We start from the raw sequence: 18151 nt of genomic DNA, 5'->3' as shown, positions 1-18151 counted from the left end.
TTTTAATTTGCTAACAAAAACGAGAAGGAAATGAAAGTTTGTACAAATCTCTTAAATGTTACAGTAACAGCTTGCTTTTTGCTATTAAATAATCTACAAAACAAAGGAAACCAGATGTTTTCAACAATTTGAGCAATATTTTAGTTGAAGTATTGTAAATATTAATTGAAACTTCTCAATTTAAAGAAATTTATTGATAAAGTTAAATGTTATTTTTGCCAAACCATTTATTTGTATTAATGCTGTAATTATACATATAAAATGTTTGCATAAATTCGCTCTCTATTTTAGAGTGCGAATTTTCCTAACACCTCATTTCCTACTCTTAAACAAGACTGATCAAAAGAATCATTTTCATGTTTGAAGCACGAGCACAAACTTTTTGAGAGAACCACTTTTAATTTTGTTGTTGTTTGCAAATAAATGATGTTCTTAAGATAAAGATGCATAATAGAGGTACAAGCATTTTCTAACATTTCCTTTCTCTTGTTACAGATAACGCCAAGCAATGTCGCCAACGTAAACACAAACGAAAAACAATGTGAAAATATGAATTGACCACATGATTTCAACAACCAACTACACACACACAGTGACACATGTAAACACACTACAATACGACTGTAGAAACATAACATATAACTACAAAAATGCAACACATAACTGCACCTTCGAAACTGGTGAAGAATACGACCATCACGGCTTTGGGAAGACGAACTTCTCCAATGCGACATACGCGATGTCGAACGACAATTTTACGGAGTACGCAGAAATTCCATATTACATAAAAGCGACTTCTATGACTTTCTGTATAGTGATAATGTGTCTTGGTGTGATAGGGAATGTGATGGTCCCAATAGTGATACTAAAGACTAAGGATATGAGGAATTCGACGAACATTTTTCTGGTGAACTTGAGCATTGCGGATTTGATGGTCCTGTTGGTGTGTACGCCGACTGTGCTGGTCGAGGTCAACTCGAAGCCGGAGACTTGGGTACTTGGGAAGGAGTTATGTAAGTAGATAATAATAATTATTAACCCCACTGATGCGCACTTGGTTTAGGCCCGTGCCATTAGTTCTGCCCGGCTACATAGCCGAGGAAAATAAATATATCAACAAAAATAATTATTAGTTAATAATTCTAAACTTAAATGTTAACGTTGGTGGTCTTTTAGTACGGTATCGGTGTTTTTGACTTTTTGACTTGAGACCCATTCTTTACTTTTAACCGACTTCCCAATAAGGAGGAGATCTCTATTGTGATGGTTGATTTTTTAAATCTTTGGTATACAATACTCGGTTACGTAAACGGTTTCACCTGTGTCCTGTTCGCGCACTCGGGTAAAAAGTATCTTATAACCTTTCTCAATAAATGGGCTTTCCAAATAGAACCAGTAGTTCCTAACATTAGCTCAAACGAACTCCTTCAGCTTTATAATATTAAGTCATTATTTACATTTAATCGATATTCAAAACTGAACACTGCTGATTGCAAAAATCTTGAAAGGACTGAAAAACTATATTAAAAGCACACACAGAACTCGAAGATCACATCACAAGATATGAAACTCGTGCATGACACACAAAATATTATTCATGAGCAGTTTGAACGGGAATGAATGGTGGATAATACTGAATGAAATGTTGAATGAATGAATGAATGAACTGCACTTTCGCACTCGAAGAAAAACGACAACTTTATAGAATATGAAACGTGTTTTTTTCATGAATGGAGGAAGTGCAAGCAGTTTTTAAGCCACTAATGAGCGCCCGCTAGTACCTACTGTTGAACTAAGACATAATGCTTAAAAATACATCAGGGAAAATAACAGTGGTGGAAAGGAAAACTAGATTCTATGGGTCGGTTTAATTAATATTTTATGTCGCTATACTTAAAAATAATAAAAATAAAATTTTGTTTGTTTGCTTGGACTCGTTAATCTTAGAAACCAGACAAGTTCTGATTTGAAAAAGATTTTCTTGATCGAGGAAGGCTATGAGTTTTTATCAGGGTGTCGAAGTAGTGAAAGAACTTGTGCTAGATACAAATAAAAAAAATATAAGTTATCCTTTTTACCCACATTTTTTTTAAGTATTGGAGGCAAAAGCGATCATTACAAAAGACATAATCGGTTGCAAACTTTCACCCTTACATCAGTAACTTCATAGGTCCGATATGCTCCATAAAAACCTAGTGTATACGTATGTAGCTTACATTTCTAGCAATATTCATGGTACAATTTCAAACGCCCCGACATCGACATAAAGTTCCCGACGGACTGTAAACTGTAACTGATATATTTGCCACTAAAGTGCAAACAGATCGTCCGTACGTCGCGTTTTATTGAAAGTGCGTCTTTACAAATGGTTCAATATTGGTATCAGCTATTCAAATAAAAATGTTATTTGTGTTTTATAATAGTACTGGCTATTGCATGCGCCTCCGTCCACTGTTTTCATGATGATCTTCATTTTATAACAGCCTATAATCATCATAATCAGCCTTTTTATCGTCCCACTGCAGGGCACAGGCCTCCTCTCATACAGAGAAGGAATTAGCGTCATTCATAATGTTTGGGCAATACGTATTGGCGATTACAGGCTTATAAAGACCTAGTTTCCACGCAATATTGTAATTCAAATTTATTTTTTGAGAGAGAGGTACTTACCTAGAGATTATCTCACGTGCTAGAAAAAAATACCATTCAAAATAAAAAAACTTTACTCTTTACCATTTTTTAACTGAATATCCATAAGCTTTTTAAATACCCATTTAAAAACACGCTATATACTCCTCTTATTCAGAATATTTCTACACAAAACCTATACAAATACGTATGTATTCAGATCTCGTCAACATAAGTAAGCATATACTGACAATCCTCTCAGTCATGGGCCATTAAATAAACATTATGAGACCGAAATACTTTGGACTTGCAAACATCTTACAGGCTCATATGAGGAGGAAACATCTTAGGCTTACTATGTATCGTTATAATGCAACTATTGAACAACTGGTTGTAGATATAATGCACTACTGGAAATTCAGCTTTATGTAAAAGTGTGAACGTATTAAAGGTAATTAGTTTATTTTGTTTCCACGGTGTTAATCAAATTATATTGGACTAATAATTACACTAGTACCAAATGCATTAAAGATTAAAAATATATAGAACCTATAGCACGGATTCCTTGATAGCGCCTTTTAAAATTAGGTAAATAAACTAGCTGTTGCCCGCAACTTCGTCTGCGTGGGCAATATAGAATCGTCAAAATACTACTTATCCCGTAGGTGCATTCTTTCACGTGACAGTATAATTAGGATTAGCACTTAGCAGTCGCATAGATTCATTGATCAAGGTTGTGTTGTGGATGTGACCATTTATCTAAACAAAAGAAGTTTTGTGTGTGAGTAGCGCGGGCGTTGCGAGCGCGCTGCGTGAACGTCGCGTTTTGCTGCCCTGCGGCATGTGTGAAGAGTGCAAGCGACGCGCTCGCGGCGAGCACGCGGCGCTCGAGTTGCGTTCTTACCCCTTCGCCTGCTAACCCCGCCGCCCGCTAAACGCCTTAGCAGTTAAACGTCAAGGAGAGCGGCGCGTGCGCGCCGCGAGCGCGCTGCAAATGCCGCAGGGCAGCAAAACGCGACGCTCACGCAACGCGCTCGCGACGCACGCGCGGCGCCCGCGCTACTCACACGCCCGAGGATCGCGCACGCCTAATGTGGGGGAGGCCTAAGCCGGGACTCCACCGAAATGTTTGCATTAGTTCACGAATAGGCAAAATGTACGTATCTGTGAGAGTCCACTTCATGTGTTCGTACTTGAAACCAGCAGTTTTGCCAAGATTTTCAGAATGTACGCTCGCAATTTGTCATTTCTTGGTGGAGCCAGCAAATCAAAAGAAACATAAGTGTTGTATACTGTGCGTCACTACCGCACACCGGGAAAATTTCGCTCTTGCGGAGGACGTTTATATACCATATTTTGTGTCACACGTAAACAGGACGACAGTAAGTATCCACCGAAACACTTTCAAAGATCTGATGAACGAACAAATCAGACCTGACTTGGTCACCTGGGGCCAATCAGAGCTCTATGAAGCGATAATACGCTTTGGCTCCTACTGTTATTGTGGTTTCTGAAAATTTATTCACCTCATTCAACGATGAATGTAATTCTGATGGTACTATTAAGAACACTTGCTTAGCGCAGAAGCTGACGTTGGCAGGTCAACTCTTTTGACTTCTCGAATAGGATACCATTGGTTTTTGTGCAATGCACACCTGCAATGCATTCTGGATTAGGATAGGATATAGGTGGATAGGATTTGCAACAGAGAACAATTCTGTCTTTGTGATTAAATGACATCAAACGTAGTTTTATATAAAAGGTGTTTTTTAGGGTTTTTAGGCTTGGCTCGGGTCTTACTGAGACTGTTCGTAATCGTGAACAGTGTATTTGCGATCAGAAGTTGAAAGTAAGCATGTCTCTGGTATGCGGCGCGTAATTTGTACGTTTTCAGACGCATAAAGCATTTTACGTGTGTATGGTATTAAATAGAGAGAGCTCCCATTTCTTCTTATCTGCACTTTGTATCTGGGCTTGTTTTTAAAGCTACAGAATCCTACATTACCTTCCTCACGCTTAGCAGCGCTTGCTAGAGATAGATCCTCATTTCTTCTAGGATTAAGTTTACATATTTTGCATCAGAAAAAATAATTAAGATCTACTTAATACTTCTCACTCAAAGTAATTTGTTTTAAGGCCACCACATTAGTGGAAGATAAGCTAAACTATGTTTATGAAAAAATCCTGATATGAACTCCATCTGTAACTTTAAATGATAATTAATTGTTCCACTAAAGTCATCATTTTTGACATAATGTTCAAAAAATAATTTAGATGGCACCGTTTTAAATTTGGCTGAGAACTATTAATTTTCTTTTCATCAAGGTAATAATTATAGTTGGATTTTGATGTGGCACGGCAAACTGACAAACACTATTGAAATGTCTATCGAAAAATTACACTACGTGTTAAAATATGGCGAATTACGGAAAATACACAACTCCATCTGTTGAAATAATAATCCTCTATAAAGAATGTATGGTAATATTGTCATTTACCACCTCGCTCCTTTGACAAATTTGATGTATTTTATTTACCACAGATGGAGCTACTTTAACCTTGGCTAAACAAAATTTTCATTTTTTTTTCTTCCGAAGTTACTTATAAAGGTGTGATTTTCTGTGTAAAGATTAATAATAGGCTGATCAACTAATATAAGTACAACATTCAAATGTACAGTTTTGACAAATAGATTGCGTGTCGTAATATTTTACATCTTGAATTCACAAAATTAATCATATCTTTTGATAGAGTGAATCGATTTCGATGAAACAAAAACTAAGTAATACCCCAAGTTACGTAGAATTTTTGTATATAAGCATTGTCTGCATTTAATTCGTAGATTTTACGTGAATCCCGAACAAACAAACAGATAAACAGACAAACAGACAAAAATTACAAAAATGATGGAAATGGGTTCTGTTAGTTATCCTTTAACATGCTGGCTATTTTTTTTGTCAATTTCTTCAATGTACAAAAATTACTTTTCTACAGATTTATTATATGTATAGATTAGCATACGTTTCGAAGAAAACCTCATGCACAATAGGTTTCGTAGTCATTGCATGCAGTAAACAAATATTTTGAGTTATGCCCGATTCGTCATTTTAGTGATTTGGCATCCATAAAAAACGTGTCCCAGTTTGTCATTCAATAAAATATTTTATTTTGCTTAGTCCCAATTGGTCATCCGTACTTTATTTTGTAAAAAGTACTGTCAACAAGATAAGCTGTACAATATTGTATTACGTTTTTTTTTATTTATGTTGGTTATGTTTTTTCCGATTATGGCAAGACGCTATTAATAAAATCGCGATTTCAACGGCGTCACACAACGCACGGCCAAAACCAAAATACCAGGATCGCATAAATCAGATGAGTAATATACCAATCAACGAGTGTCCATGGAACTGCCCACCATGTACTAGGACCACATAACTTACAGGAGTATAGCAGTCAAGAGTGTCAGGATTTTACGTTTTTTTCCTAATTGTATTGTATTGAACAAACCAATATATAATATATATATAAACATACCAATTTACACCATGTCGATGAATTGTATTTTATGTATGTGAACCAATTTTTTGAAAATCCCGGTATAACTTATTTATATATAAAATCAGGTAATAAAACAGAAGCCTTTTATTTTCTAGAAAGAGACAATATATAGAACGGGGAAAGTATGGTCCGGTTTCTATTGTTTTGTGTAAGTAACTATTTACTATTATCGGTATTAGCAAAAAAATATGTGGTGTAATATTAGTTGGTTATTGAGTGCCCTGGAAGTGTATGTGACTTGTGACCAAAACTTAAGCACATAGGTATACATAAATAAAATAAATATATTTTCTCAATTGTGTATGGATAGTAAAGCACTGATACTCAGCTACATCCGGTTAGACTGGAAGCCGACCCCAACACATTTTGGGAAAAAGGCTCGGAGGAAGAAGTGTATGGATAGTAAGAACAAGAAGTTTAAGAAGATAATTGAACTGAAACGTTCTGTTTAACCGAACAAGGACCAATTTAAAAGAAGAACTGCAGTATGTACAACACAACTGCTGACTACATTCAAATATTTTTGTTAATTAAATTTTATATTTATGAATATTTTTATGTATACAATCTCTTTGCTAGTTATGGGCCCCTGGTACTTTTGTTACCGGTACAAAAAGTATCGAGTCACATTTTCGGGTTTATAAAATGCCCATGTTGTCTTCACCTGTGTTTTAATGTAAACTTTATTATATGTATATGAGAACTATTAAAACCTTTACCTACATTGAAGTTTATCATTTAAAATTTCTTCTAACACTTTTATTTCTGACGGTACTCTGATACGTGAAATTTTATGCGGGTGACGAATCGGAACTCAAAATTTAAATATGTAACGCGCGCCTACTTTTCGTGGTCGAGTCCATGGCCATATAAGGCCATCGCATGATCACCGAGCCGACCAATACGTGGCCGGCCGGCAGAGGGGTGCGGGGAGCGAGGGCCTACTCTCACGAGCGGGGACGCTCGCTGAGTCGCCAGTCCGGCGCACGACGCCATGTATTTCGCACGATGTGTTAGCTCTCGCGACCGTGGCTATCTAGTTAAGTACGACGAGTATTTGTGAACTACCTATGTAACTAATTACCATGTCTCTATTCTAATTACAATAAACTTTCTATAACCAACAATGTGTTTGTTGTTATAAGTGGCGCCCAACGTGGGGCTCGAACCCACGACCCTGAGATTAAGAGTCTCATGCTCTACCGACTGAGCTAGCCGGGCAGAATTATTCTACTACGGAGAGAGAGGCTCTCGCCGTTGTCTGTGCTGTGGAACGGTTCCGCGGTTACATTGATGGTCATCAGGTCCACGTGATGTCTGATCACCAACCCCTGAAGTGGCTCTTTTCTCTCAAGTCACCTAGTGGAAGGTTAGTTCGCTGGGCCATGAAGCTACAAGCTTTTGATCTACGTGTCGAGTATGCACCAGGTAAAGTTAATGTTATTGCCGACACGCTTAGCCGCCGCGTTAGGGAGGCGCAGTTAGCAGATGTTGAAGTCGCCAAGATCATCCTGGACTTGGAAGGTAAGGATGACCTTTCTGTTACTCGTTGGTCCGAGCGAGGTTACCTATTGAATCAAGGTGTTTTGTATCGGTACGTCCCGGATACTGATTCGGAGGAGCCTCAGCTCGTTGTCCCGGAGAGCCTGCGGAGCACAGTCATGTTCGAGTGCCATGACTCGCCCACCGCCGCTCATGGTGGAATTGATAGGACTTTACATCGTATCTCGCAAAGGTTCTATTTCCCCGGGATGAGAAGGTTTGTTACTGACTATTTGAAGACGTGTGTCGAATGTCAACGATTCAAGCCGTCGAATGTCAAGCCTGCTGGTCTGCTACAAACTCCAGTTCCAGCTCAGAGGTTTGAAACTGTTGCAACCGACCTCTTCGGTCCGTTGCCTAAAGGTCCTCAAGGTGAGAGATGGATCCTGATAGTGGAGGATACCACTAGTAAATGGGTGGAGGTTTTCGCTCTTACTGAAGCTACAGCGGAGACATGTGCCAAAACTTTGGTTAATGAAGTCTTTATGAGGTTTGGTCTTCCTAGGCGTATTATCTCAGACAACGGAGTGCAGTTCGTAGCAGATGTTATGCAGAAGGCTATGTTTGTCTTAGGTATAAAGCAAAGCCTTGTGCCTCTCTACCACCCTGAAGCTAATCCAGTTGAGAGGAAGAACCGAGACCTCAAGGCTCAGCTCGCCATCTTGGTGGAAGGTCGTCACCAGAATTGGCCCGAGGTATTACCTTTTGTACGGTTTGCTTTTAATAATTCCGTTACCCGGTCTACCGAGCACACCCCTGCTTATCTTACCTTCGGTCGTGAGCTGCGGTCTCCTCTGACAGTTCAAGCTGACCTGAGAACTGTGGTCGAAACTGAAAACTTTGTACCACAAATCACACCTTACCTGCGGAAACTCGCGGATACCATCTCGACAGCCAAGGAGAACCTCGAACGTCATCAGGATGTACGTAAAGCATACGCTGATAAAACTCGGTCTTCGCCTGTAAAGTTTCTTGAGGGTGACTTGGTGTTGATGAAGACTCATGTCCTCAGCAGCACTGCTAAAGGTATCACGTCCAAGTTCACTCCGAAACGGGACGGACCCTACGTTATATCTAAGAAGGTGAGTCCTACCACTTACCTCCTAGCTCATAGTAAGACGGGGGAAGTTTTTGGTAAGTACCATGTGTCTGACTTACGCCCATATCATGCGAGGGAAGGTGAGTGTCCTGAGCCGATGGTGCCTAAGCGTGGTAGGGGTAGACCGCGGAAGGGTGTCACCTAACTATATTACTTACCTTAGGTGGTTGTTCAGCTGAGTTGTTACTTACCTTGTGTTGTTTTCCTTATAAGTTTACTTACCTTGTGTTGTTTTCCTTATAAGTTTACTTACCTTGTGTTGTTTACCTTGTAAGTTTACTTACCTTGTATTGGTTACCTTTCAAGTTTACATATCTTGTATTGTTTACCTTTTCAAGTTTACATATCTTGTGTTGTTTACCTTTTAAGTCTACTGTATTGTTATTTACCTTATAGGCTATATAGGCTTGCTTACTTTGCAATGTTTAACTTATCATGTTACTTACCTTGTGATGTAACTTAGAGCCTCGCGTTACTGTTGTTCGACCAGTCGGGGGACCCTCCCTGGTCTAAAGTGTGTAACGCGCGCCTACTTTTCGTGGTCGAGTCCATGGCCATATAAGGCCATCGCATGATCACCGAGCCGACCAATACGTGGCCGGCCGGCAGAGGGGTGCGGGGAGCGAGGGCCTACTCTCACGAGCGGGGACGCTCGCTGAGTCGCCAGTCCGGCGCACGACGCCATGTATTTCGCACGATGTGTTAGCTCTCGCGACCGTGGCTATCTAGTTAAGTACGACGAGTATTTGTGAACTACCTATGTAACTAATTACCATGTCTCTATTCTAATTACAATAAACTTTCTATAACCAACAATGTGTTTGTTGTTATAAATATTAAATTATTTATTTTGCTCGAATGACCAATCGGGATTTGGTGTACGGAAAAAATAGTTGGTGACCAATCGGTACTAATGACAAATTGGGAATAACTCAATATTTTGTAAACAGTTAAATTGGAATAGAATTGTACTGTGAAGTAGGCAATCCAATTTTATAATCGATAACTGGTTGCTACCGAAAATTTGTGCTCCAAAAATCCTTCTTTAATTGCATGCCGAGTTATTCCACATTAAAGTTAATATCGAGTCATAATTTTAACGTATCTTAGAACATAAAATAATACACTTAATTCTTCATAAAGTCTTTATTTAAATAAGCTGTTTAATTAGTAGCTCGTAAAGCTAAGATTTTATCAGCAATTGATTGCCGGTTGCCATGGTTACAAGATAAAGTCAGTTGCTCTTAATATTATTATTTTAACATTAAAACTCAATCTTTATTTCTTGGTATGCTCATTAAAGTCAGTTAAGATACCGACAAGTATATTTTACAAGTTTCACAGCCAATCCGACCACCCTTGTTAATGAGATATTATAAAAAATCTTGAGAAGTGGGAACTGTTCTCAATTGACTGCGGATTCCGTATCATTCCGTGTATTTTGCGATTTTGTGTGCTGTCAAAAACAATGACGAAACTTAGGTATCTTCAATTACTAACCATCTCGGCTTTTTATAGCTCTTATAATCGGTAGAATAATTTATTACTTATCCTGTAACTGCCTCGTTGGTCTAGCTGTCGCTAGTGCGGCTGCTAAGCATGAGGTCTGTGGTTCGATTCCCGAGTCGGGCCGAAATCGCTTTGTGGGTTTTAGAAGACTTTCACAAAGCAGCCCGGAGCCTGGAAGCTGGTGATTGATACACCCGTGCATCGGAGAGCACGTAAATGTCGGTCCTGCGCCTGATCTCTCTCCGGTCGTGTCGGATTACCGTCCCATCGGGCTATGAGAGTTAAGGAATAGTGAGTGCACCTGTGTCTGCGCAAATGCTCGTGCACTATAATATGTCCTGCGTAGTTGGCTAATCTCCTTACATGAGAACAGCCGCCGTAGCCGATAATCGGCTAGGAGGACATCACTTATCCTGTACTCATTTCAGCTTAACTTGAAAATATGGCATCGAAATATTGCAAAAAATAAACAACCGATAAACTTAGGTACACTATGAAGTGAATGAACCGGTTGAGATTCAAGCGCATTCAAAAAGTGAGTCGAGTATAAAAATATTTTAGGTTCTATTATTTATTTACGAAACCCTAAAACGTAACTTAAATTGTATTTTAAGAGTATATTCCCTTTAAACGCGTGCTTAGTAATGCCCCTCACTTAAATCGCGTTATTTTGAAGTTTTCTTATACAAATATGAAATAGCGATGCGGAGTAATTTGGGAACGTTCTTTTTAATTTTGAGAAATAACTGTAAAGTATCATCAAACGCTTTTAGGCCTTAAGCGTGTACATTTTAAGCGAAAAAGTCGTTCACTAAATGGATTTGGCGTGTTTTTGGATGGTCTGAATATTGTATTTAATATAAACTAAATGTACAAATATTTATTTGCCACATGTTGTACTAAATACTGAATAGCTCAGGTCATTTTATGTGACATATAATTTTGATTCCTTCCTATTTTACTTATTAAGGTCATCAATAAAATGCAAAGCTAATACTAAAAGCTACTGATTTCATATATCAATAAGTTGATAAAATGAAAAGGCACTCGACTATGAAGAATATGATATCGAGATCCTCTAAAGCTATCAGATATTATTAATCATTAAAATTTGAATAAATAAACAATAAACGATTAAGTACTACGAAAGTAGGTATGTAATCATTTACGATACTGGCTTTGATTGGCATTATAAATAGACTACACTTGAAAGCAACGAATCGACCAGCTACCAACAATAGATTCGAGATACATTATATAGCAGAATTTTTCTTGTACCTAAATACATCTGTTAAAAAAAATAACAATACCCGTATTTTCCTTTTATTCAAGCAAAGTCACTCCTTGTAAACCACTGGTACTCAGTTGCATCTTATTAGACTGGAAGCCCACTCAAACATAGTTGGGAAAAAGGCTAGGCAGATGATGTATTTTCAAGTAACCCAAATTAGCTGGTCTCAAGTGTACTGCCATTATTATAAAAGCAGATACGTAATAAAAAAGCTTTGGACCCGCTTTAAAACCAGTCCTTTGATCCGCAATTGAATTTAAATTAATTAGCTATAATAAAGTAGCGTGTCGAATCAATTTGCGAAGATATTGGATATTCGATCCGTAAAAAAAACGTTAGAAGATTGCAAGGAAAGATTTTTGCGTGTTCTTGAAAGCAATCTTTTCTCTTTGATGCTCATAATTTAAACTAATAAAATCCAAAATATGTTTTTTTAAAACTAGATTCCGCTCCTTGATACCTCGGATTAAAAGTCGCCTTTTACCTCCTTCGAAGTTAAATGGGCTATGGAACACTAAATACCTAATTTCTCAAATCGGACCAGTATATTCATAGTTTAGACTAGAGCGTTCAAATAAAGCCTAATAATATTTGGATAAGTAATTACAAGCAAGGCGATTCCTGATACAACTGAAACAAGCGAATTAACAAATGACTGAAACAATTGAAAACTATTTTTAGTAGAACACAGATTTCTCAATTATTTAAAAATAGCTAGGTACACATGTTATACCACGATTGTCTGCTAAAATTAGACGGACGGAACAATGACTGCGGATCAAAAGGTCATTCGTACGTGTAACGGAATCTATTTTTAACTTACTACAAGAAAAGGTTGAGAATAACAGAAATTGAAAAATAGCTATTCTTACCTAATGGATAAGATGGTGGTTGATAAAAATTGTATTGTTTCTGATTTTTTAAGTAGGTAGTAATTTTTATTAAAACTTTGAATTTAAATAAAATTACAAACAACGTCCAACGTTTCACCTGTGTCCCCTAGGAGCTCCTCTACACACCTGGCAGAAAGTTTCCTATAACCTTTCTCAAAATTGGGCTATCTAACACTGAAATATTTTTTCAAATATGTCCAGATTAGCTCGTTCAGTCACATAGACTCTTCTACTTTATATAAATGTATATGGTATCAGTACAGGTATTCCCTTTAATATTTAACTCGTCCCTATTACAAAACAGACATAAAAGTATATTTTCTCTACTTTTCTCACCTATATTTCTGGGGCAAATAGGCAGTTCAATGTTATTTTCTTTTAATAAAACTGTACATAACAAAACAATAACCGCTGCTCTCTTGTAACGTACCAATACCCACTAAATAGGTGACCATTCACAGCACATGCTGGCTTTGTATCAAACGACCAATACAAACACAATATCACCCTGAAAACCAACTTTATTTTGTAAACCACATGGTTGAGATTCCTTTGAGATGAAGTTCGGAAGCCGAAACCGCGAAATGCCCTAATTAAGTGCCATAAAGTAAATGTTCGGCGAAGATTACACGTGCGACTTTTAATCGCACGATTTTTTATCGGATTCTGTTTTCGATAGGGAATCTGTTGTATTATTAAAGGTGTACTTATTATCGATCAAATACCTGCATGTGGAATTCATTCAGAAACTGATTGTATTCTTTCGCATGCTTGCCTCTGTTTTACTCGAATGTCCTCCTTTTCTCTTCGAAATCTTGACTGTCTGTTTTCAGCAAAATTAATTGTATCCTGAAAAAAAAAACAATAAAGTAGGCATTATTAAAGACTGATTTTTCAATCGCGGATAACTTTCGTTCGCGTTTCGCGGATATTCCTCAGAAGTTAACTGATAAAAAAATCTACTCTTAATTTTGTTAAAAACGTTACAAACACAAATTAGTTCTGAACATGTTGTGTATCTATACCTAAGTTTTAATACCTATAATGCCTAAATTTTGTGTTGAACATAAAAAGAAAATAAAATGAAACCTACATTATATTTCCCAGTGTTTATGTAGTGAAAAATACCAATAATATGGTTCAAACACGCAGTAACGTAATTATTGAGTCAACCATACCTCGTGATATGTTTTTTATACTGTTTTCGTGCTCATTTTCATTAAACAAACAAAACTATGTGAGCGTAAGTGCTGTAATGTAGGAGGCACGAAAGTACTTGAACTACTTTAAAAATATATTTGTATCAAGTGACGAAAAATATATTTGTACACCTGTACCAGCCAAGTGAGGCAATTACTTCACATGATTTGATAAAAATCGTTTGTGTATTTACATTTTTTGCACAATGTACAACGGCGGACTTAACGCCTTAGACGTTTTCTGCCAGTTTACATGAGAGAAATTAGCTAATCTCGATATTCTATGTATATTTGTCGTTATTCTTGCAAAAATTAAACGAATAAACACATTCGTATTCACACTTTTACTATGTAAGTACCTCTAGTGTACAAATATTCATAATGGCAAAATCATTTTATTTCCCTTAAGAACTAAACTTTACATAACTTAACAAAAACTCGGTTCTGAACTAAAACAATTCTAAGAACAAAATATTAGAAAGTTTCTAAAGTTATTGAAGTATGTTAAAACATAACGTCTTATCCAGATATCTGAACAGTTCAAGAATATATCACGTGGAAGCAATATTTTATTGTAGTTTGGCTCGACACCTACTTATATTAAAAACGTGAGAAAATACTCGCCAAGAAGTGTAGTATCGTGCATTCAATATAAGACTTGCCTGGATGGCAGAAGTCACATATTTAAGTTAAGAAATCAATAATTTAAAGGCTAAATCTGCGGGAAAAAACATACGTGACGTAAACGAATATACCGACATACAACCAAACATACAAGTATCTATGATATTCGTATATAGTGTGATTTACAATCAATCAATTGTCAATTTATCGTAGATACCACTGTGTGACAGTTTTAAATAGTCTGGTTGTAATTTATTGGTCTTCACTGATAAAAAATAATTCCGAAGACACGGAAAACAGCCAGTACCTAGGCACAAAGCGTTAGAGAGTTTATTGTACTAAGACTCAGTGCGATTTTAGTATTTTATTATGAATTGTATTTTAGTATGAAAGTGTGCACAAACCTCTTGGCCGAATTAAGACAAATGTTCTCTGAAACGAAGTGCCTTCTTTTACGAGAGTTTTATTAAGTGACCACTAAGTATAGCTAAGTATAGATCTTCAGGTGTTAAGTGGAAGTAATGAGAGCGATTTCAAGAACATTATCGTTAAGTCAATGACTTGGATAGACCAACAAGTTGTTCGCATATTTTGTGATTAGTACCAGGGCTTAGAAAAACTACTAAATGTGCCAACGTGCCTTTCGGAACCCGGATATTTTTACTTCTTTACTTGATAAGTGAATTCTGAATAAACTAATTAGACAGAGTTATTTTTGCATTACAAGCCGACCCCAACATGATTGGGAAAAAGGCTCGGAGGAAAAGGCTCGGAGGAATGTTGTCTGTGGTGCTTTCACGCCAAACTTTTGAACCGATTTCAATTAAATTAAGCCGAGAAGGACATACGTACATAGATTATTTTTTACCCGGTTGTGGGAAGTTATTTTCCCGAACTTGGGTGAAACGTCCTTGGCATTAGACTAAAAAGTCACGAACCAATTTTGAGAGCCAAAAATATCACCAGTCGTGAACCTCGCCTTATTCAGCATACCTTTAAGCCAAGACTACATTTTGGCAACAATTCGTAGACCTAAATAAATTATAACTTAATACCATTTACAAAGAGCATCCAATTCCACAATGAATTTAAAATTATATTGTCTTAGGAAATATGGATTTGGCAGAACATTTATTTTTATCTGTACCTACCTTATATAAAATTATAATTTACATTGCCATTTACTTTAATAGGGTATAAGATGTTTAATTCTGCAAATATGTTGTCTAATTCAGCGTAAGACTTAACTATATTTTTATACTCCCAAAAATTTTACACTCCCTTTTTTTTTCTTAAAATGCGTGCCTAAGACTCAATGATTTATCCAAAAATGTCACTTCCCAAGTAGCTTTACTCAACTGCCAAGAAAGGCTATGTTTTTAAAATTAGGCACAAGCATTCACTCTGCCAAAATTTCAATTTCGCTTGCCAAATCTAACCTCAAAAACGGCTTCTATGCCTATTAGTATATCTGCGCCTAATTTATGATAAAGCGTAGAGCACACTGCAGTGCGGATGCCAAAAGGCTGTGTTTACACGGTTGGTAGATCACAATGTGTGTGTACAGGTTTATGACAGATTGTAGTTAAGATACGTTTTGAATGCTAGCTGCCAACTACAACTGATGACCACACATGCCACGGCTGCATTTAATCGACCGCAGTTGCTCTACTGGGTTTTTATGTATTTACGTGAAACCATTTTGGATCAAAGCGGCAGCAGCACGTGCAGTTGTCCTCAGACATCGACCGATTTGATGCAGTCGCTGCAAATGCGGTCGGCAGTTGCAGTTGCCAACCTGTTTTCAAAATGTACCTCAAGGAAGTTTTCAGTTTAAGACAGAGATGGAGTGATGAATATTTCTTTTTTTAAATAGTAAGGCGGTGATGTTGAATAGGTCCATTATTTTGTAACTACAAAAATAATTGACTACAGAACCAAAAATTTCATAGACTTTTTGAATAAAAAATGTAATTTCAGTCGCGAGTTTCTTTAACTTGCCTGAAAATATTTTATCCGTATTGTAAAACAAAGTAGTTTTACCTATGTCCCATATCTTAAATTCCGAGTAGATATGAAGATAAAAGCTTGATATAACTGCTGTTTAAATTCAGCTGAAGTATTTGGAATGGAAATTTTATCTTGTTAATGTAAACCCACTTACAGGTTTAAGTTTCTACGAAGAAGACAGTTCTGTAAGCCTTGCTGAAATTTTATTTTCATAGCGTAAACTTGGTTGTTTTGTCTACAAAAATATTTTTTTATTCATAAATTGTTTTCCATTCGAGTTCTTTATGAAAGTTCAACCATGTTGCCATCTTTCTACCTAATTAAATGTCAAAAGAAGATTTTTCTTAATATTACAGTTCCAGAGAAAATTTATATATATTTGACTAATTAATTATTTAAATCTATACTAATATTATAAAGCTGAAGAGTTTGTTTGTTTGTTTGAACGCGCTAATCTCAGGAACTACTGGTCCGATTTGAAAAATTCTTTCAGTGTTAGGTAGCCCATTTATCGAGGAAGGCTATAGGCTACTTTTTATCCGGGTTCGTGTAGAGGTTTCCACGGGATGCGGGTGAAACCGCAGGCAGAAGCTAGTAAATAATAATAGAAATGATTGTATCACCATTTCATTAAAGTTGTCTCAAAAGGGCTTCAACGTGTTGGCCCACGTTCGCCTTCCAAAAATCTGGGACTCTATAATCCCGTGGTCTTTTAGAGATATACAAAATAGGAATAATTTATAGTGATCTAAGTAAAGATAATACTAACTTAACTAGCACCGGGTAACTCAATACCTGTTTCCTTGAGTCAAATCAATGTACGGCTTTCAACAGAACTCCAAGCTTCTGTAGTATTTGTCAATATCGGGACTGCTACAACCAGGTACATACGGTTTCTACTCAGGACAGTAACTGCATTCAATTGCAGCTTGCAACAATTTGACGACAAGCGACGTATACTCACGTACCCATAGGTAAAACTTAATGCTGGAATTTGATAGTCAGAAAAAGAAATAATCCATCAAGTTTATATGTGTACGTGAGAATCTATGTAAAACGGTTGAAATAAGACCTGAGCAAATGGAATTGGAGATCTAAGGAGGAGGCCTATGTTCAGCAGTGGACGTCCTATGGCTGAGATGATGATGATGAAATGGAATTAAATAATTTAAAAATACTGCCCCACCTCAATTTGAACCCAGGATCACACAATAATAAAACGATCAATTGAAGTATTATAATTTATTATTTAGTTTATTCTTCCTACTAAAGTCTTATACTTATGTAAATACTGCCTATATTTTACCCAAGTAGCAACTGTCCCTATCTATTTTTAGTAACTCTGTGGGTCGAAGCCTTTCAAAGGTTTAGAATATCGTATTCGGTATCTTACAGACTTACTTTGGATATTTAATCTTTAACGTCTGTCTTTACGTTTTAGTATCTTGTGACGTAAGTGGTGTATAATTATGTTAATTAGTACTTTAAATGTATTAAATGTATGCCTTTTATACGTTTGTTGACTTCTTGACAGGACGAATATGGGTGTTTCTTGTTAAATGTTAAGACAGTGTAAGAGCTAAGTTAGATATTTTAGTCCAAAAAACAGGGCTAGTGAATTATGATTCCTTTGATCTGCACTATGTGAGAAAATCTTGAATAATAATGGGTATACATAGGTTAAAGTTGAATAATTACAATTAGAACCAATTCTGGTTATCCTTATTCGTATACAAAGAACTATCAAATTATATGTACTTGTTTATAAAATTATTGTGTAGCCCAGCCCAAAAAA

At 36.7% G+C, this 18151-nt stretch overlaps 1 protein-coding gene and 1 non-coding gene across 2 annotated transcripts in view; one reads left to right on the top strand and one right to left on the bottom strand.

The window, feature by feature from the left end:
• Positions 1 to 18151, top strand: part of LOC124641966 — a 96516-nt gene that overhangs the window by 52449 nt on the left and 25916 nt on the right. Inside the window, exon 2 of the mRNA XM_047180243.1 lies at positions 496 to 1013. Within this exon, the coding sequence (XP_047036199.1) occupies positions 563 to 1013 (451 nt within the window). The 5' untranslated portion in view covers positions 496 to 562. The remainder of the gene's footprint in view (positions 1 to 495; positions 1014 to 18151) is intronic.
• On the bottom strand, positions 7338 to 7410 carry Trnak-cuu. The gene has a single exon. It is a non-coding gene; the product is annotated as a tRNA-Lys (tRNA).

The sequence above is a fragment of the Helicoverpa zea genome, chromosome 23 (genome assembly GCF_022581195.2).
Source record: "Helicoverpa zea isolate HzStark_Cry1AcR chromosome 23, ilHelZeax1.1, whole genome shotgun sequence".
NCBI classification, from domain to species: domain Eukaryota; kingdom Metazoa; phylum Arthropoda; class Insecta; order Lepidoptera; family Noctuidae; genus Helicoverpa; species Helicoverpa zea.
Note: the sequence above shows the minus strand (reverse complement) of the source record. Positions and strands in the feature narration are given on the sequence as shown.